The sequence below is a fragment of the Sitodiplosis mosellana genome, unplaced genomic scaffold (genome assembly GCF_009176505.1).
Source record: "Sitodiplosis mosellana isolate CC-2019 unplaced genomic scaffold, AAFC_SMos_1.0 Smas_scaffold_6191, whole genome shotgun sequence".
Lineage (NCBI taxonomy): Eukaryota > Metazoa > Arthropoda > Insecta > Diptera > Cecidomyiidae > Sitodiplosis > Sitodiplosis mosellana.
Genome location: NW_022601432.1, coordinates 6,157,670 through 6,180,422, shown reverse-complemented (window position 1 = coordinate 6,180,422; position 22,753 = coordinate 6,157,670). Strand labels below are relative to the sequence as shown.

General features: G+C 36.4%; 1 protein-coding gene across 4 annotated transcripts in view; it reads right to left on the bottom strand.

Annotated features, from left to right (window-relative positions):
• The window catches only part of LOC129576966 (potassium voltage-gated channel subfamily KQT member 4), a 197,050-nt gene that overhangs the window by 119,080 nt on the left and 55,217 nt on the right, over positions 1-22,753 (bottom strand). Inside the window, exons 2-3 of one of the 4 annotated variants that reach the window (XM_055463214.1) lie at positions 12,629-12,877; positions 12,176-12,560 (exon numbers count right to left, since the gene is read on the bottom strand). In XM_055463214.1, the coding sequence (XP_055319189.1) occupies positions 12,176-12,516 (341 nt within the window). In that variant the 5' untranslated portion in view covers positions 12,517-12,560; positions 12,629-12,877. Of the gene's footprint in view, positions 1-763; positions 2,340-10,107; positions 10,418-12,175; positions 12,561-12,628; positions 12,878-22,753 lie in introns of those variants that run through there. The other 3 variants (XM_055463216.1, XM_055463217.1, XM_055463218.1) reach the window with 3 other exon arrangements.

Here is a 22,753-nt window from a genome sequence, read left to right as displayed (position 1 = left end):
TTAGTTTATAGGATAAACAAAGAGCTGATGAATTTTAGCGCAATTCTTCAAAGCAATGGCGATGTATGACGGAGATGATCACTTGTGAACGATGCAATTCGTAGGCGCTTGATGGGTATGATGCTTGCGTATCATATGAAAACAGACACACACAGCACGTACACACAAAAAAGGTCATTCTCAAGGCATGTGGTATCGTATTAATAAATCAATGCTAGTCAAGTGTACTTAAAACCAATAATTCACATACATCACATTGGTTCAGGCATCAGCAATTGTATCCAAACACCGTGCAAAGTGATCTTTTCTATCCCACAAATCTATCTAAATGCGTAATTAATGCGGAAAATTCAAAGCAAAGTTTTCATACGATATGTGTATAAGTATATATACCGTTGTTATTGAGGGGAATCATGTCTTGAATTTCAAAGCATCCAAAAGTGCATGCATAAGGGAAATGTACATATGAGTATATATGCGAGTATGTGTGCGATTATTCACAAGCAAATTCCCATTTGCGTCAAGTTCATTTGGGCGAGAAAAGAGAAAAGAACAGTCGGCATGCATAAAATGCGAATCAAAATCGGTAAAATGAGATGTGTTTTTGATCTCCTCGCAAACTTTTCATGTCTATTCCTTTTTCTACGTACATTCACAACACACGCACAACGCAAACGAAAAGAATGAAAACAGAAACATCAAAAGAAGAGACGAAGAGTAAAAATTGAAAACAAAAGAAAGAAATTATGAAAATGTGAAATACCTTTATTGTGCTTGAATTACGTTGTGATGATGCGCGACGGCTCACCAAAAGTGATGACACCGAAGTGAGATGCTTGAGAAAGGTGACGTACTGGAACGCGCGCGCTGCCACGAATACACACACACATACACCACACTCACAGCCAACGAACAAAGCACAAATACACTGGATAAAGAATGCTTGCACCCAAAATTTGATCAACTTGTGGATTTTCCGCGCGTTTGCGCGCCCCTCCGTTTTGTTTGCAACGTGCGCGCTAACACGTGAGTATTATATCGGTGCGAGGTTTTGAGAGAGAGTCAATGTTTAGTCAACGAAGTGAATTTCAGTTTTATCCGAAATACCGCTGCAAGACTATGAGTTGCTTCTTTTTCTTCTCCTACGGCTGCTGCTTATTTTTTTTTTTTTTTCGGAGTATCGTGAGATAATTTTGCTATCTGCTTTGATCGGAGCGGTTGCTGTTGTGTTTTTATGTCGTCGACTTTTCTCTCTCTCTCTCTCTCCCTCGTTCAGCTGCCGCTGTTTCTTTTTTTGGTGATTCTTTTCTGGCACGCTCCTTTTCTTCTTTATTTCATGTTGAATTTTATCTTATCTTCTGTTTTTCATGTGCTGTTTATTAGTTTTTGTGTACCTGTTAATGTGCTGGGGATGCGCTTGTTAGTCGCTTTTATCGGAGTCTATTTTATATGAATGTGTTTGTCAATTTTCGAGGCTGGTGATCGGTTTATAAACTGGAATCGCTGTGTTTTTTTTTCTTTCATTCGTTCTTTCGTTGTTTTGTGATGTGTATCTGTGCTAAGTGGCTTCGATTATCCTCGCTCTCTCTCTCTCTCTCTCTCTCTCTCTCTCTCTCTTTCCTGCGGGCACGTTTGCTCGCCTGCTCTCTTTGGATTATTGATTCACAGTTTTGGCGCGTTTGCAACGAAATTCCACCAATGTGTAGTTGTATCAGTGGGATAGCAGAGCACAGAGACATATAGACATATGCAAACGATAATTTATTTGGATGTTGTTATTTTAATGAGGTTTTTTCTCTCGCCTGGATATCTACAATATTCACTATACGGTTCATAGCTGATGTTGGTGGCGGTGGTGGTGGTGGTAGTGGTGGTAGTGATGGTGGTAATGGTGCTGCTGCTGCTGCTTCTGTCGCTTCTGTTTCTTTTGAGCTCATTTATTCAAAGTGCTCATTCTTTTGTTATGAATGTCAGAGTGAGAGTATGTTGAGATGCTCCACCGTCTTGCACGCAATGGTGTAACTAATGTGCTTTTTTCTAGTATTTTCTTTTACATAAATTGTTTGTTTATCTTTTTGCTGTCATGCCCTTCGTCAGTGTGTGTATTACAGGCGAGATCTGCGGTGCGGCTGTTTTAATTTCGATTGTCGGTTATTTTAGCTTATTTGAAATTCTACTTTTTATTTGCACTTACACTCACACACACACACACACACACGGACCTATCGATCCGTTCGATAGAATTGTTTTTCGACATAACACTTTTCGTTTCTAAACTTTTTCTTTCCTTTGGATTCACATTTAGATATTATAACCGTTATTATTTGTCCACACACGAGCTAAAAAAAACCCAGTCATTCGATCCAAAGGAAAATAAGAAAAACAAATAAAATTCGCGTACAAATTAAATTCAATGACGTTGATGTGTTGCGAATGTCACGATAACATTGCCAAGAATTGCAAGAGAAGGCAGCCGCACAGAAAAAACAACAGTAACAAAGAAATGAGACAAGGTGTGTAAATAGATACATGGCTGAGGGGAGGAACAGTACACAGCAAATATTAAAGAATATCAAAAAGTTTTAAAAAAGAGCTGAGAGCAAGAATTGGCAGCGTACGCGCTGATACTGACTGTGTAAAACATTATCATATTTCGTTGGCATGACAAGATTGTGAAGACCAAAAAAAAATTGCCCTGTGTACTTGTATGTGCACTGTGCATTCACTTGCGCCTCGGTGGAACGATCACATATTACACACACGGAAAATAATATAAGAGATAAATAAAAAGAACAACAACAACACGAAAAATTGCAGCAGGCATGAGGATAGAATATGGCATGGGTTGGCTGGCTGGCGATGTGATAGCACATTTCATATCTCTAGTGCCTTTCGCGTATGGTTTCTTTCTCTTCCGTTTGCAGTATTTTTCATTTTGATAGCCTTTTTGCTCTTGCCCTATCTCCCTCTCTCTCACACTCACTCTTTGCCTCCATGTCTATTTCTTGACTGTGCTCACCGAATTTAATACTTTAGCCGATGGCTTATTGGTTACATAAAGTGAATGCTCTAGATTTGCATTTTGTGTTTTGTGGCTCGGATGAATTGGGTGCGTGCGCGCAATTCGGTTGCAATTCTTTTATCTGGTTATTTTGAGATTTGGGGCCATTTGCTTGTGAACGAGATTAACATGAGCTGTGCAAATGTGATTACGTCATTGATACGTTATGAAATCCCTAATTAGTTTAGAATGAATCTTAGTGCTCTCTGGGCCATCTCGCTCTCTCTCCCTCTCTCTTTCTCATTCCACGGAGACAATGATTGTCTATCTTTTTCTTTTTCTCTTGTAAATTTGATTGAGATTTGGTTGTGCAATAACTTTGTACGTTGGCCGAAAAAAAGGATTTACCAAAATGTTAATGGCCAAAAGACTTGGATTATGCTCTCTACATCTCTCTCTCTCTCTCACTCTCTCTTCATCTCCCGATTTTCGTTTTCTATATTCAGTTTAATCAGATTTTACTTTCGGAAGGAATTGAGCGATGTTAACAGGACAGTGTCAGAGCATTTAATGTTCATCGTTCAATTTCTCTCGTACACATCTAGGCTTTGGAGGTAATTCGCTAAACGAATAGCAATCGCAAAACAATCGAGCATCACAAATAACAGCAAGAGTTTGTGATGCATGGCCGTGTCGGTGCCACCTCATTTTTGCATTTATTATGAATGAATAACGAAAATAAATCCAGACAGAGATACAATGAGATGAATAAACACAGACAAATCGCATTAGACCGAAAAAAGGTGTATTTAATACGATTTTTCTGCGTCAAGTGGAAACGGAATAATAGTCACGAACACAGCCAAAGTACAGGTAATGAATAAAACAACATTTCACCGACCGCCTGCAATTGAGTCGAGAGGAAAAATGGTAAAAAATTACGACGGTACATATCGAATTGGCTTGAGAATGAGCAGCAACTTGGCTTGGTCTTTATGAATGAAGGCATTTTGTGTCTCATTCAGTTTATGTGCCCGTTCAAGTGACACACAGCAACACACAGTACACCGCTCACTAAAACTTTTGAACATTGATTCGGCTTTGTCTTCCATTCTTTCTCTTCATATTCATAAAATCATATAAAAGTCAAGAAGTTTGCCTATTTATTCAGTTAATTATTTATATCGTCCCAATGTGGATTGCACTTGACTAATGTTAGCCCGGGAAATGAAAAATTACTCGTTGCTTCTCGTGCAATGGAGCATGGACAAAGACTGAAGACAAAATGACAACGCGTAGAATGGAAATATGGCGATGAAATTGTTGTGCAGGTAGTATTGTTCATGGTGTTTGTGTATGTGCGTTTGTAAACGAAATGACCTTTAGCTTTTGGTTGGTAGCGTGTCGTTTCTCGAAGCGAAAAATTGACACAAATTGATTGAAAAGCCAAGAATTAGAAAAAATGTGCCCGCACGATACGTATCGTTGCAGTGAAAGTAAGTAAGCGCACAGCGGCAAAGGAAAGACGACGAAATTGAATTCTAGCCACTCTCCCAACGGCACAATGATAAATTATATGTTCATTTTTATTAGGGACGCGATTTCTTGTCTTTATTGTCTCCCGTGTGGCTCAAACTTTTCGCTATTTTCGCTGATGATTTCAACGTCTTCTCGAAACCAACATCGCCACCATAGCCAATGTTTAAACTCATCGGATAATTATTATAATTTGATTCATACACTTTTCTGGTTAAATTTATTTTAGAAGCAAAGTTTTCTTCTCCTGGAATCGGTCCCGCATCCCTCAATTTTGTCGTTGTTCCCAATTGAATCATTATGTAATAAGTGATATTTTGCTTTTATTGTTATTGTTGTTGATGTTGATGTAAATATTACTCTAGGATGCTGTGGTTGTTGACGAATAAACTCGGACATGCAAACAAACCCTTAAGGAATTGGCCAATTTCAATAGTTTATTGTCATCAAATAGCCATTTCTTATTAATTCAATATTGCCTTTTACTATTATTATTTGAAAACAGACCACCCGCAATTGAATTTGCTCAAATTTTGGTCAAACGTCAGCTGATGTGTCAGAAAGGAGCAGAAAATAATTCGTGATATTCATTTAACATTGATCATGAATTTTGCGCTCTCATACTTACAGTGCATGGAGCACAAGGTGAATGGCAACAACAATAAAACACCAAAATTTATACAAACAATGAGAGAATTAGAGTTGAACAAATAGAAGTAGGCACAGCGACTGGTTCGTTTTACTTCATTCCACAATTTGTTTAATTTATTCACTCAGACTGTGTTTTTTTTCGTTTATGTGTATGTGGAGCGAGAAATCAGAATGAATTAAGTCGTTTTGCTGTGTAAATCAGATGAATAATCAAATGGTACACTCAACAGAACCGTTCGTTGAAAACACGTGGAATATACACATATTACGAATAATAATTAGTTGGAAAACGTTCATGATTAGAATAAATGTGTCCATTTTGTATCTATCGAATTTGGCCGCATCATTCAGCCATAAAAATAGATTTTTTTTATTTCGACAACAGCTTTTTCACAATCAATTGACTTTACAAAATGAATGCTGTTTTGATATTCACTAAATTACCTTTCGGCGAACGAAACAAAAAATGTGTATGAGTGTGATCAAAGCGATTGTTTGTCGTTGGACCAAGTTTTGAGGGTTTGCGCCTCCAACGACAAATAGTTTTTCACCGTTTTTTTCCCTACATTCTGCCATTAATAACACTTTCAACTACACATTTTCTCTACTATTCAAACCATACATTCCATTCTGCTACATATCGAGCTCGGCTCTTGTATGCGCAGCCAGCTATTTATCGCAAGAATGAGATTTTTGTTTTTACCGTTATTTCTCAACAAGTCTGCGTATATCAATGCATTGCCACTGTACATAGTATATAATCCATAATAGACGCAAAATGTTCGCCATTTAGTTTTACATTGTCAATACATTATTTATGGGGATTTTTGTTTTGTTTACATTTTGTTGTTTGTAAACAGATCTGCCTACCTTTTTGCATTGTCTCTGCACATTTCGTACATGGACATTGGACATTGGACATAAACTATGTACAGTGGCAATGCGTTGATATAGGCATACTTGTTGGGAAATAACGGTAAATAAACAAAACAAAAATCCCATTCTTGCGATAAATAGCTGGCTGCGCATACAAGAGCCGAGCTCGATATGCAGCAGAACGGAATGTCCGATTCAAACGTTTAACCAAATGAAATCCTTTTTTTTTCATTCCATCACCCTTTTGAAATAAAATAAAATTGGCTTTTTCCAATTATAAAACCGTTTTACGAGTGTCTCCCGTTGGGAAATCCGAAAAAAATTATTTGTGAATCCTGCTTACTTAAGGCACGCATTTCACAGAATGAAAAATGCAGAAAACTCCTAAAATATGCAAACAATAGATTTGTTTGTTCTAAAATAACAAACAAAAAATTTCTTGTATATGTGTGTACTAAGAAGAAAATGTTATCATTGTTCCAGTCGAACAAGAGTCACTCCAACGAATGAATTTGAATTGAAAATCATGTCAAAGTCAAAATTTAAATTCTTCGCCGATGCTATTGAGTCCGGAAATGGAAAAATATGTATCGATCCATGCAAAAAGAATATATCGTTTGCTGCTTGACGACGATTTTATCGGAGTGTTCTAGCTGGAGCACGTTCATTCGATGAAAATATTGATAAGAAACAATATATGCGCTAAATTTTCATTAATAATTACATTGACATTTGTTCATTGTTCTTCTTGAATACTGTTTCTGCGATTTGTATATATTTGTATTTGATACTGTAGCAGAGAGATAAAAAACGAAAATTTGTGTATTCAATTCAGAAGTCATAACTCAAAGCCAAAGTTGATCGTGACAATAGAAAAACAGGTGAAGAGCACACAATGACTTTCACAGCCACACAAACGAATGGTAAAACCACTTGCTAAAACGACATGTTATTTAAGCAGAAATGACATAGAGACACTCTGTTGCTAAATAGTTTCGTTTTGTGTTACAGTTGACCGTTAAATAGAAGAAAACACAGTGCGAAGATGTGAAAAGGAACAAATTAATTTCGTTCAGCAATTCAAAACGAACGCATACTGTTTCTGTGTGAAACGACCATTTCAAAAGTGCTCGCAACAAAATAAGCTCTTTTACTAATGGAATGCGGATTTTTTTCTTCTTCTGAACAAAAAAAAACAAATTTTCCTACTTTCATTGTGTGTTCAAGGAAATGGTGATTGAATTTGTTTTTTTGTAATAAAATTTGTTTCACATTTCTTCAGTCATTTTTTCTTGTCCAAACACAAAACAACAAAAAAAATTGCTTCATACGGGGGAGTACGTCCAAGTTGGATATTTAGTTGGCTGAAAATTCCACAATATTTTAAATATTGTATTGAAATTGATTTAGGAGCACTGTTGCCGCTGCGCATATCAAAAAAGCATGCTAACCGAAATACGAAAATATGCAAGCTAATGAAGAGGAAGAGACATTCACATTTTTGGGTTGAGTTCCACGAAACACAGAACTTTTATCACATGAATAAATTAGAGCAGACGTCTTTTGAGTGAATATGTACGCATATATTTTGTTTTTTTTTCTTTGCCTTAATTAAGGCTCCGAAATGGGGTAGGTGGCTCATGAAAATCGCATGAGCAATGTTGATAAAGCTTATCATAATAGATGCACGTATGGCAATAGCCATTTAATATGAAATATCGTCAGTTGGATACATTTTTTATTCGTACATATTTTTGTGTTACCTAAGATTCGCTGCTGCTTTTGTTTTGTATGTAAATTTTTTTTTTATTTCAATAGCTATTTTTGTAGTTTGGTTTTCTGACGCTCGCTGTTCTAGTGTGGTTTTGTCTTATTTGCACTCCTTTGATATATATGGTATACACAATCCAGGACGAAATATCTTAAAGCCAACAGAACAGCAGTTTTGAACGTAGAATTAGAACAACGCGTGGCCTTAGGTGTATGCGTGTGTTTTTCTATGCGTTTTGCGTATGCTCTCTTAAGTTCAGTGTTATAATACATATACATCACGCGATTTCACACGAAAAACCATGTCAGTTAAACCAGAAATCACACACATAGCCAACAACCCCATAATAACAAATAAAAAAAACTCAATTTATCGGATCCTCAGACACGCATAAACCGATGGAAATTGTCACTTCTTTCTATTACATGCCATTCTAGTGTAAATTCATTTTGATCATCCTCTTTTTCGCTCGAGTAATACCATTTCCAAAATCTCATTGAGTTGAGCACCTCAATAAAGAATTGATCCTTTGTGTTGGAAAAGATAAAATCAATCACATTTCAAGTTCAACACTTCCACTTTGTTGTGTTGTCCTTTGGAATCGAAATAATTATTTTCACATTTAACTTGTTCGCATCAGGAGTCGGATCCATTGAAAATCGCAACATTTTGATGGATACAAAACACAATAGCACATACGAAATTCCAATGAAACCGAAGTACAAATGGAAATTTTAGAGGTTTAATACTCAGTTTCTCAGTTTGAACTTTGTTTATTTTTATCGTGAAGATTAATCGTCAGGTCAATCATCGGTTTCAGTAGAGGTAGTGTAAATGTATTCAGATTTTCCTAGAATCGATATGGCAAACACTCATATGGTTTGTGTGAAAGAAGGAACGAAGAAAACTCGTGTTTATTTTATAGAGATTTTTTTTCTTTTGGTATTGTTCGAATGAAAATAGGTTTTCAATCGCATGAACTCTGGTACACATCACCCCGATCGAAATTCCTTTAGTCTAACGAAGTGTAGTGAACGCACCATAAATTAAATTCATTGAAATGAGTGAATGAGCTGGAGACACTCAACCTAATTGAATGGATGCGAAGAATATGGGGTGCGAAGAATATGATGGAATCCGGCAATGGCAAAGAAAGTTAGGGAAAAAATATAAGCGAAATTCGGTCAAATCATTATGTAAATGTGCGTGCATTTATGTGAAATTATCTGCCTTTAACACCCTTTCCCTCTTCTTCTTCGTTTTTATTATGAACAATTTTCCCATTTGGCAAATGAAAAAATTGATTCGTTCACCATTGCCATCATCGTTGTCGTCGTCGTGGTCATCATCTCCACAATGTGAAATAACATTCAATCGAAAAACAATACGACAGTGATGGATAAGTGTCACACACTGCAATCGTATTAAGGACACAAGTCACACTTTCTAAGTCGCCACAGGTTGCCACTAATACAGTTCTCTAGTCCATTTCCAATTTTGCGATTTATTTTATCGCATATAAATAAATGAGCTGTGAATCAATTCTCACTCGTATCCTCGACCAAATAATTTTTGAACAAATACTTGTTGTTGTTTCTTGTCGCTCTTCCTTTCCGATGGTCTGTTGTTGCTTGGTTTTTTTTTTATTAATTTAAACCATTTTTTCTACTATTCACAACTTGCAGCATTTTTCAGTGTGGTTGGCTTTGTTTGAGTTTTCAAAACAACGGAGTGATAATGCCGTCGTGAGGCGAAAGTACGAACGAAGGAATTATTGCGGAAAAAAAGACAGAGGCAGAGAGAGGGAGAGAACAGAATAACAACAACCAGCCGCCGCATTCGCAATCACATCGACGCTTGGGACAACTTGTGCATTCATTTATTTTTCCCAATATTTATTTTTAATTTCTCAACTGCTCATTCAAATACAGCGACAAATGAACGGTAGTCGTCGTCGTTGTTGTTGTCGTCGTCATTTATACCTTCTCATGCCGCTCAATTCAACAACAACAAAAAAATGTATAAAAATTTTCCGAAAGAAAGAAATGATTTGTATCTTTTCGTTATAGATATGTGTGTTTTTTTGTCCGATGCCGTTTGATTTTTTATTTATTTTTTTTTTTTCAAATGTGTGTAGACAAATATTTTGTAATATGAATCCATCAAAATGGTTAAGATACGATATGGATGAACATGCAAAGCACCAGTTAACAATTTAATTTTCTCTTTCAGACATCTGATGTTTTGTGTGTTCATTAGAATTTTCAATTACTTTATTCTATAGATTTGATTTGTCGGTGTAATGTATCACGGGTCGATTTGGTTTTTGTTTTTGTTTGATTCTTTTTTTCTTTTCTTTTTGAACTGGACGATGCAAAAATTTCGCGATTTATTTTAATTGAGAATATTCGAACGCGAGCGCAGAATGAGCGTTATGCAAACACAAACTATTTCACGCACCAACGAAAGAGAAAAAAAAATGATGACAATTTTCTTTTTTATTCTTTGATACAATTTGAAATTCGGTTTAACGTTCTTCTTTCCACATGCGCACACTAAGCAAATCGTGTAGCATGACTATCGCGTTCAGAGGCTTTTTATAAACTGAACTCGTGCAAAAGTGAAGCGGTACGGTTTCACACTTGTAGATAAATTCATATTTGCGAAATATTCTCACTCAGAATGTATGTGCTTCGATGGAAGCGGAGCGCATACAATCGTCATCTTCATAGTCGCACTCAACACAAACGAGATACGGGAATATTGTGATTTCGCTCAAGCCGCGCGCACAGCTGCTATGGCTGTTTGAGTTGAAATGCTTGATTTGAGTGGAAATACGAATTAAACATACCAACGGTAAAACATTCGAAAATTGAATCGTTTACAATTCAACTTGTCGTATCCACTTCGATGGATTATAATTATCAGCAATTCAACAACCAAAATTGGTCACATTACGAAAAATCAACTCGATTCAAACTATCAACTTCTTTTTTTCAAATAGAAACCCATTCAAAGCTGCTCTTGTATTAGTTTTCAATTAAACGCCTATCACAATCCATGTCAGCTTGTACACAAAAGTCACATGTGCATATCAAAGCAAACCAACAAATCAGCAAAACGCCAACCGACACACACAGTGTTCACGTCATATATGACACGGATATTTTGTTTGTGAATAAGCGCGTTTTATGGGCAGCCAACCAACAAGTGATAATAAATAATTAATTGAATAAAATGACTTGATTTTACATTCTCGAGGGAAAGATCAGCACACATATTTTTCTGTCCATGTTTTTTCGGTCGTTAAACGGGCCAACATCGTTAGTGGTATGTTTTTGTTGGTTGTGTGTGTATATATAAATGTGCTGCTGTGCAATCAGCCAAATGAACAGGAACGGAAAATTCCGATCAGAAATCAAATTAATTTTCGGCCCACAACATATACGACACAATCATTTGCACGGTCGTTCGCTCGCTCGCTCCTTCGTTCGCTGAAAAATCGATGGCGTAAATATTCATGGCAAAGCACTCAATGTGTTTCGCTAAGTTCTAAGCACATCATGCCCATAACAATGGACCCAACATCCATTGGCACAACATTACATTACACCGATGACGAAAGATAAATGTTTAAACCATTCGGATGGAAGAGTTTTCGAGATTTGGGGTGAGAAAGGCCAAAAACACACTCACTCACACACACACACGCGCGCGTATGCATATCGAAGATGTGCTCGCATGCAACACATGTGTTGAGCGTTTGCTGCTCGGGACAGGCGATCGATTAATGAGGCTGTAAACTGTGAACATGTAATGGTGGCAAAAACCATCATCCAAATGAGAATAACAATCCACAAAACGAAAATGCACTTCAATTTGAGATTATTGAATATTACATTTTGTATCAGATCCCCGTCCAATGTGTTTACATTTGACATTACATAACCGTTCCCAAAGTGCAACCATTTTCTAGATGAACGGGAATCCAACAAACCAAAACACGGTTCACTCAAACGAACGAATGGACGACCGCTTGCTCTCGAAATGCCAACACAAAGTTCAAGTATTACAAGAATCACGAATGCTATGCTAATCTCTTGGCAACCAATTATAATCTCTTTTCCTTTAATCATGTTCAACATATATCGTGTAGCAAGTTGAAAGGACTAATCGGTTCGGGGTCATCTTGCCATTTTTCTTGCGTTGATTTGTTTATAACATGGATTTACCTTCGAAATTCCCATTCATTGTTCATGAAACAATGTTTATTTATTGTTTCAAAAATACTTCCATCCCCATCCACAGATAAAGAAAAAAACTGCATTTGCATGACTTACCTTTTGATTTCGTCTTTGATTTTGGCACACTGAACAATGTCGTCATGATCGCTCTGCTTGAAAATCGTTTCAACGGAATCAAATCGCACGAATTCGATTTTAGCGGCACGTTTTCCGGTCGCACGTTTTGTTGTGATGGCCGATGTGGCGCCCGTGCTAGCCGTTACAGCTATTGATGGCGTTTGAAATGTGGTCGATGCCGGCGAAACGATTGTTGTGGTCGTTCGCACGGTTGGCAGAGTTGGCGATGTTGTGACCGTCACTTGATGAATCATAACGGCCCTTGGGCAACTGTCCGGACTCGTTTTGTATTGCTGCTGCTGCTGCTGTTCATCACACATACCGAATTTAAAAGTGGTGTTGTTGTGATCAATTGGCTAGGGGTCTGTGTGGAAAAAGAGTCTATAACACTTAAATATCCCATTCACCCACTGAATTCTTTAACATACTCACTTGTTGTTTATGTGTATGTGTATGTGTATGTGTGTGTGGGTGTGTGTGTGTGCTTTCTTGTTAATCAAATATCATTTTGAATGCATTCGATTCGATACGATTTTAGGTTCTAGCTCGGCAACCATTCTTGCTGTCGTATTTAATATTCATTTGTAATTTAAGTCCCGACCGCTGCGTTGTGAATGGACGATGCTTCGTTGAATACGTAAATGATGTTTTACTCATGTAAGCCATTTGTTTCTTGAATATCTGAGAATAAAAAAATGAAAAAGGATACACCAATTTAGATAAAATAACTTATAGCTGTCTCTCAATTGAGCAATTGATAATGGAAGGAACAACAACACAGAACATTCGACCGTCTCAAGACAAATGATTGCATAAATAATTGAAATCAGATTATCTGAACCGCAACTCGTAAGTTATTAGCCATTATTTCAAGCCTACATCCAAAGCGGGATTTGAAAAACAATTAGAGGTTGCATAAAATGACCGTAAATGTATCAAAATTCGAATTTCAAATTGTTTTTGCATCAAATTAAATCTCTACATTTTGGTTGTACAAGCAAAAACAATAAAAATGAAAGAATATCCATCAATTTTATGCGAGCTTTCGAAATGCAATGAATTTTTCATATTTTGAATATAACCACGGTTAGCACTAGTTCGGTTGATATGCTCGGCATTAATTCAACCTGTCAGTCGTATCGCATCTAACGGGCATGTCGGCGTTGTAATTGTTGTTTGCCATGTATTCATGAAACAAGATCTCAAGTGTTTGAATATTTTCGGCATATATGACCTTCTACATAAAATTCACTAAACGGCAACACATGAAATTCAAAATGCAAAATTCATTGTTCAAATCGCTGCGGGCCATTGTGTAAAACCGTTTCGAACAGGCGGCAACCTAAATGGTGTATTTTCCGAATATCTCTCTATCTCTTTCTCTCTCACATACATGGATTTCACATTGAAAATTTAGCATTTTCGCTTAATCGATGTTTGGAAATGTAGCATCGTGCAGCACATTTTTAATCATTCATTTGATTTCGATTTCGAGTTGTGTTTAACGCTACCACTTGAACATGCCACTACTTGCTACGTTCGTTTTCTTTTGATTTCTCTCCCCGGCCCATTGCCATTTCCAATTATTTTATACCAATCGTGTTCGATAATTGTTGAATTTCTTCGTTTGTTCTCGACCACAATTTCAAAATATCGACAGTAATTATTGTAAGACCCAAACTCGATGGCAACATGTTCAACTTAAATATGAATGTTTAATTATCATTTCGATTTTTTTTTCTTCGTGCAAATTCATCCATGTGAATGAAAGGAAAAAGAAAAGGAAAACGGCGAAAAAAGCACGGAAAAGCTTTGAATGTACAGCTTCAGCAGTTACATTTGAATATGGTTTTGATCCTGAGTGCGACTGGTTGTGGAAGTCGATACAAGATGGCGGTACATGTACTGTATTCCACTGAAATTTCGATGTCTTCGACGTGCAGTGCTTTGCTTGGATAGACTTGGGGTATATATTTGGTGGAAAAGCTTTCTAATGAAAATAAATAGAAAAGCTTTTCACAGTGTTAAGCTCAAAATTTCGAATCCGTTTTTATTACGGCAATTCAAAGACGTTGCGACTATAAGACAATATTTTACATAGAATATTCGATTCATCCGGAATCAATTGAATTAAAAGTTAAAATCAAGCAATTTCTTCAAGTACTAAAATGAAATTTGACTGTAAAATCGATATTGCATACCATTCGAATGGCAGTTCGAATGAAGATTAATGGAATGGCGCTTGTTTCACTGCAATTCCCCAGCGTATTCATTGTATTTTATGGCTTTGAATGTGTGTATGTGTAGTTGTTTAGCACAGTGTGTACAGCACAAAATCCCATCAAACGTAGTTTAAACTATACACGGATCACCTTTCAAATTAATGAATGCTTTTATTTATTATTATTATTATTATTTATTCTTGTAGCTAGTACGATAAATGGTGTAACTGGAATAACTGGTGGCAAGAGGAAACAAGTTTTTGAGTCTAACGAACAATAAATGTCGTTTTTCATAACGTGAGTTAATAATAATGCCACAGTATACATATATTAAAGCTAAATGTTAAATTTTTCAATACCTATTCTTCCACAAAGTAGCTTTCTTTCACTCGCCCTCTCTCTCTCTCCTTCTCACTCATAATTAGTCGATGTACTTTTTTTTCTACCGTTAGCATCAGGCATATTCTTTGGTAACGGCTTTTGCCATTGTCGTTGATCACATTCCTTGCCCATTCTCTCTCTCTCTCTTTCTCTGTGACTCTGTCTTTGGGTAGAGCGCTGAATGTGTACGCATGTGTACAAACTTTAACCATCACTGCTTAAAAATAAAGCTGTACATTGTGGGGGATTTAAGTCTCTGCGACAAAATCGCACGCAGAGAAAAAATGCCGAAACCATTTAATCATAATGATTTTTGTATAAATCCGCTTCCGACTGAAAATAGTAGTCATTTTCTTCATAAGCCACACATACACATACACACAAAACACCATACAGTTCATGTACAATAATAAATGCATTGCACTCCAGCTAATAATTTTGAAATGTTTAATTATAAGTGTCTAAGTTTTGTGAAATAAATTTTTAAAATTGATTTACAACTAGAAGCGGTGTACGACGATCGAGTGGGATGAGGAAGACGCATGCAGTTGTGGCTTGGTTGATTACTCACAGTTTATGTAAATAAATCAACCGCACGAAGAAATGTGTGTTTGAATTTTTAATAAAATGGTCCCTTACAAACCATCGTCGTCATCGTCGTCGTCGTAGTCTATTGCACACAAACACACGAGTCACATGTGCGCACTTCAAATGTTAACTTATCGGGATATTGTGTGTTTTGTTGCTGTTCTAGTGTTTTATTAAAATAGTGGTTTTCATTTCAACAGTGGTATTGTCGTTGCTGTTATCCAACAGCAGCCAACAGAGACATCGAATTAAACTACTTCCATTAGCGAGTGAGGATGTGTGTGATACTCAAAAAGAAACATAGGTACACACATAGGATCATCCATGGAATCCAAACGAAGATGTGTAAATATGCGCATTAAAATTAATAAATTTAACATTTCGGGAGCTTTTGTGTTTTAAAAATCCCATGTGAGTGGATTACACTGTATTTCATTTTCCATAGGTATGTGTGCATGTGTGGGTGTTCTTGTCCCAAACATAAACCATCAACCATTTCAGCAGTATTCACTTGATCAGGTAATGTCTGCACATAGATTTATTCAAATAAATTAAAAATATCAAATAAATTTTTCCGATATTGTTCATGCGTTGCGTTGTTGTAACGCATCTGCAGTACAAAGTTCATATTCTCTTCCGGATTTGCCAACTCAAATTTGGTAGTGTTCCGAGCGGAATTCGGCAAAAATAATGCGATTTAGCATCCCAAAGGGATGCGTACTGGAGGACTTCACTTCCAGAATCAAGGTGTGAATAAATGGGGCAACATTGTTGACAGCGCCACGCCAAAGCGGTTGCCCGGCCAACTACAGTCAGTCGTAACGCAAAGTGGCACAAGCATGTCTCATTTTCTGCATGCAATCGTAGCGTTCATGCGCGTGTGTATGCGAAAAATGGTACAAGCTTGTGCCACTTTGCGTTGCAATTGACGTATGCTTCTGATTGAGAAATAATCAGATTAAAGTTAACTAAAACCAAATGAAAAGTAGATCCAAAAAAAATTAAAAAACATATTTCCTGAAAGAGTACCTTTTCTATTTATATTTGGCAAAATTTAAAAAAAATCATAGATTTGGTTCCGCTGCAATAAGATTTTGAAATGGATGGAAATTAATCATTCAATTTGATTACCATGGAAGACAAAAATGAGCTCATCATAATCATCGCTGTTAGCAATTAGAAAAATTTCGTTGATTTTAAGCACCGAAAAACAAATTATGTCGATGTTTATTTGTTTTGTAAAATCGTTTAAATTAAATCGTTTTCTTGTTATGGTGATAATAACCCTTTTTACCATTTTTCATGAGTCATTTTGGATGGCGCTCACCGATGACGTTGCGCTTGTAAAATCTTGAGCACATCAGCGTCGGTTCATTTTTCGGTCAAATTGTTGAGTTGGTTGCGTCTGTGGCGTACGCCCATTGTTCACTTCCGTCTATTGTTTCTTCTTTCTTCGCCACTTTCTGTGTTAACCCTAATGATCTCATTTACATTTTCCGCTGTAAAATAACGGGACGCAGTCAGTACTGTCAAACAACCGAAATTAACATAATTTCAAGCTGTCTTAACGGTATCATGGAATGTGCCATGTAAAAAAATGATTTTACGCTTCCGATCGAGTATTGGATCTATGTCATAAAAATGGGATTTTCCAACGCGATTTAAATAAGCAGCGTTGAAAGCATGATATTTACGTAAATAATCTCATTCAACTCACTCCGGATGACCAAAAAATGATTTTATAATTGTCCGGCGTATTCCGGATGAATATTTTTTTTACCTCCATCCGGCGTAAGAAATAGTCATCCGGGATGTGCCGGATGAATACACCTGAATCGGTAACGGATTCGACATTTCGTAGCTTATTGAATTAACGGGCCATTTAGTTTGAGCAACGATACTGATACAACAACACATATACACGAACATATATGTGACAAAACACCGAACTTATGCAAGGCATATCATTCAATTTCGTTGGTTCCATAATTTTGTCGACATATTTGATGTTAGTTGAGGGAGAAAGTGAGCCATATACCGATAAAGTTATCAACAACAAATAGATGCGTAATTTTCGATGGCATTGCTTAATTTCAGGTTTGATGCCTCCAAAAATGTATTGAATTACAGACATTTGAAAATGATCAACCATTATAGGTATTGTGGTGTGTGACCGATTGGTTTCAATATCGAAAACAAAGCAGCAGTTTTTCTCTCTTCCAATGCGAACGCATTCATCCACCGCAACAGCAGAAGAAGAAAAACGTTTGTTCTCCAAAGAAGAAGAAGAAATATGTATCGAAATAATCTACTGAATTATTCCATTGTTTCTTTTTGAATTTTGTAGCATTTCTCAATTTCTCGGGAAAAGACTCGGTGACAATGTGGACGTTATCAGCATGGAATTGACGATAAATAAATTGACAAGGAAAAGAAGGGCACCGAAGAATATCTGAATGAAACGGAACAAAAAAAAAACGACAAGCGACAGCATTCAAAGCTGTGAAAAGTGGCGAGTAATTTATTTTCCGTAATTCATGATATAAATGATTTGGCCGCACTCTCGCATTTTTCACGGATAGCAAATATTCAGCTGAAGTAAATGCGATAGAAATCTCGTTTTCACAGCAACAGCTCTCAGCAAGAGAAAGAAAAAGAGCCGCATCGAATGGGAACTGATATATGAATAACATTCATGGCGATGCGCAATGGGTTGTTTATTATGTTTGCCAATGATTTGTATTGTGATGAAATCATGTTGATAAGTAAATGGTAATATCTCTCAGTTAATTTTCACTTTGCTTCCATCTCCCCAGCATTTCACACAATAAATACGACGGAGACCAATCAACGTCCCCATCCAATCCATCCATCCATCCAAAAGCAAATAGAGAAATAATCCAAGTTGTCTATTGTGCCTGGACAGCTGGTGAAGTTCTGCTTATGAAATTCGATACAGCTAATCATCTTTTTCGTACTTTCTTTACTAAGTAGGCTTATGTTTTGTGGCACCGTCGACAAGACAAGGCAATTGTGTTATTGGTCGATTTGGTGTGATCGTTGTTTTTTTCCCCCATCAGGTTAGGCCAATAAAACGAATAAGATTACAATCGATGCGATAAGATGATTTTTCATAGTTGTGTACCGCATAAAAACGGCATTTTCATTAACATGCAACAGTCTGGCCAACCTGTCTCGTTTGGAAAACAAGTGACTCAAAATAGTGCTAAATCATCAAAATATGGTACACACTCTCATATGCTCGTATCAGATGTTTATCCAAAGCAATGGTCACGTTTATCGCACACTTTTTCTCTCTCGTCACTTTGATGTGTGTGTTGCGGCAAATGCTGAATCATTGAAATGACCAGCAAATGACGAGAAGCTAATAAAAATATTACGATTAATAATAATATGGTTGCGATATACGATTTTATCGCCAGTCCAATTACAAATGCTCAACAATAACAGAAAAAAAAGAGAACACTTTTCATGCTGATGTATTCGATGCGAACGCAAATTCATAAATGTTCTTTCTTGACGCCTTCTACCGCCCTTGCTTCAGCTACGTACAGACAGACACACAATCAAGATGCGCCGATCGAGATTTGCCGTAATGAATGTTACGCATTTGATTGTTTGACATATTTCTTAATCACGACTACTTAATTCCATCGTCATTTTGCCATTAATCCGTCGCCATTTTATTATATCATCACTGTGATTTATGTAGCAATAGCAGAGTTTTTGCCCAAATTAAATATTATTGTCAACCTCTGCGTAACAAAAGTGATGACCTTCCATCTGTATTAGGTTTTCTTCATTTTTATGAAAAGATTGCCCATTTTTTCTACCCATTTTCGCACTTCAAATGAACCTTAATCAATTTTTTACATCGTCTTGAATTGACATCGTCAATTTGAACGGTGAATTCTATGATAAAGAGATACAAGTACAATGATACAAGAGGGAATGTGTGTGGAAAGTAGAATATCGGGTAATTTGTTCCGAAGACACTCAATATTTGGTCATCATGCACCGCTTTTCTTTTTCCACAATCCACAAACTCACACACAGTACATTAGTAGATTTAATGGAAGTGCTTGTCAGTGATTTTCGATAACGATGATAATTTTATAGTTAAAGATGCTTTTGGATTGAATTTTTTTTTCGAGAAAAAATACATTTTTTTTCTCGCTATCAAGTGATTGTGAACGTCAAGGGCCGAATGGGTCATATCAGAAATCAATCATTTATCAATTTTAAATGATTACGGGTTCCTATCGTTCTGACACACATACATGCACAGGAAGCAGAAGGACAACATTTTTCATTGGTCTGAGTATTGATGACCGACAATTCGTCAAATCATAAGTCCCAGAAGAGATTTCCAGATATACCGGTCTCTATACATTTTAAGGGACTTTTGCTCTACTTCGTTTCTTCCATCCCCTTCCATAAACCGTTTCGTTCGTAATCAATCTTGGTGGTTGAAATCAAAACTTTTTTCTTTTCATTGTTCGTCGACAGACGAACTCCTGATCCCAACTGCTCAATTTCTATTGATTCGAATTTCGATTCCTTTTTTTTCACTTTAAAACTGTCATGTACCCGTTTACCAAGGGAAAGGTTTAGAATGGTTTTTTTTTTCATGTTAGAAATGCGTAGATTGAACCTTCTAGGTTCCAAACGATGTGACAAAACTCACAATGAAGCAAATTCTAGGTCGATTTTCGGTGTTTTTCTTTCGTCAGGTTGTTTGGGAAAAAAAGAGTTATTTCATTTATACCAAATAATAAATATTTAATTGTTAATTAAAATGGGTGTCAAATCAAATGAATTCGTCTAACGATGTGTGAATGTGTGTGTGGGTCTATGCAAATGTGTCGAATGAATAAAGCGAAAGAAAAAAACAATTCTAACTCGCAGCAGAACGAGAAGTAGAGAGTGAGATGTGAGTTTCAATACGTTTTCTATTCATTTGTTTTCATCAGAATGTCAAAGAAACAAAAACATATACCCGGTATCCTCATTGTTTTGCCATAGTCAACATTGTTTACGTATCTGGCTGGCGTCTGTTTATGAATTGAAAAGAAGAATAAGGGAAAAGAGTCCGATCATACATTCAGCTACTGTGCGACTCTCTCTCTCGCTCTCTTTCATGTATATATAATTGAATCGCTTTGTGTCTTTCGAAATAATGTAAACTCTTTCATACTTTGGCATGAATCTTTTCGAAATTACGTAAATTGTAACCGGTGGATTAAAGACGGAAAATTTATTGTTTCGACGAGAAAGTGCGAGCCAAACAATAGTTGGAGAATGAAAAACCTAGGGGCTAGGAACAAGTTGTATCATTCGTATGTATTTGCATATATTCATGCGTTCGTGGCTTTGTTATTGTTGTTGTAAACTCACTGCGCTGCGAATTTCTCGTATACACAATCACAAGAATTCACGAATATTCGTACGAATTCGTACCAAGCGCTTGTGTTCCTACCCCCTAGTGAAAAACGGAAACAAAATATGATGTGAGATACATGGAATTTTCGTCTATTGTAACCTTCATGCATATGCTCTAACACAGACGCATTTCTGTTTGTGTGCCAGAATGTGTTTGATGATAAAAAAAGATAATAATAATTTCGACACACTGTCTTTATCTTTTCGGCTATATTTTTTTTACGAAAAGAACACACTTATCACTCTCGATTGAAATGATGTGAAAACATTTGAAAAACTTGGAATTTTTATTCGATTAATGGCGCATATAAGAAGCAATTGCTTTTTCATTCCATGAAGAATATGTACGTATATATCAAAACACATGATGAAAATGTCTCAGATTACAGAATATTCTAACAATGTTAACCCTTTTTCATAGAATGTTTTTGATAGAAAAAAAAACTCCTTCTTATATCGATCACAAGGTACGCGGCATGGAGCGAGGGAATGCCAATTATGTCACTGAACAATGGCCAAAGTATAGAAAACTAATTGTCAACGTAATACGTACGTTATATCAAATAAAGAAAATTTCGAGGGGAAAAAATACAAACGAAAATAAAAAAAGCATTGTTAAATTGAAAAGGTATGATTTGTAAAGGAAGAATACATGGGAAAAAAGACGGAAAAACTTCTTGACATGCAGAAAAAGACCAACACAATGACTTTATTATTTCGCGATATACTTGTCGCTGACCTATCTCGTTGACACATTTACTCGGGCATCGACGCACGAGGAATGAACTCCTCAGAATATTCGTTGGACTTTATTACGTCTTTCTGAAATACGGTTCTTGAGAAAGTTGGTACGCAAAAACGGTACATCAAAATAATTTTTTTTTTGGGTTTTAAGCCGTGACAACACTTGTCCCGTACAGCAACACTTGTACCGTTTTTTTCGTACAACTTTTTTTCAAGTTCCACATTTAACTACGCATTGGAAAAAGTTTAACGAATATTCTCAGCCGTTCAAATGTGATCGAGTGAGAAAAAACAAAGGCCAAACAATCCACCCCGAAATAAAAAATCCATTAAATTATGCTTAACAAGAATCGACTGCACACTCAATCTCTCTCTCCCTCTCACTTTTAATATTTGTTCATTGCTTGCAAATACATTGATCGACAAAAGACGCATCATCAAGAATATGCGGGCACTGAGCATACATCATCTTTTTCAAGTATCGTCATAACAATGGGATGCGTGGCCAATGATAGAAAGGTTAAGTCCTGTTTATATGCGTTCGGTCAAAGACTTGGATGATTTCGCCACTTATTATTATTGAAAGCTACTATTTTGAGCATTGTGTATGTCTGTGTGCAACCCACGCCAAAGACATAAGAACAAGAAAACATAAAAAAGAACTTTAAGAAGCATCGAGACTTCATTCAATCAAGAATATGACCGCATGTACAACAAAACATCAATTTCAATTCAATAGCAGACAATTCTCTGAACTAGCGTGCGCTTGGTGAATAGAATTTCCGCATGTTCGTTTTGGGAGATATGTTAGGGCGAATACAATAACGATACAACGATCGATATAAATTACTAATCCAGTAATTTTGCCATCGATTGGTTATTTTTCTTGCTCTTGTTCTCTCTTGCTCTCGTTTTCTGAAGAGGATGAAAACTCTTGACGCAGCTATTGCGGTGTGTACCACTGAAAATTCCATAAAAATGATTTATGACCAACAAATAAAAACAATAGTAATCGATATTATCATAAAAGTACATTATGATTATTAGCTTCTTGGGGTTCACTAAGTTAAGGAGCGGCTTTTTGTATCACAAACGATGTGCTTATACAGTGTTTCTTCTTCTTCTTCTTCTTCTTCTTCTTCTTCTTCTTCTTCTTCTT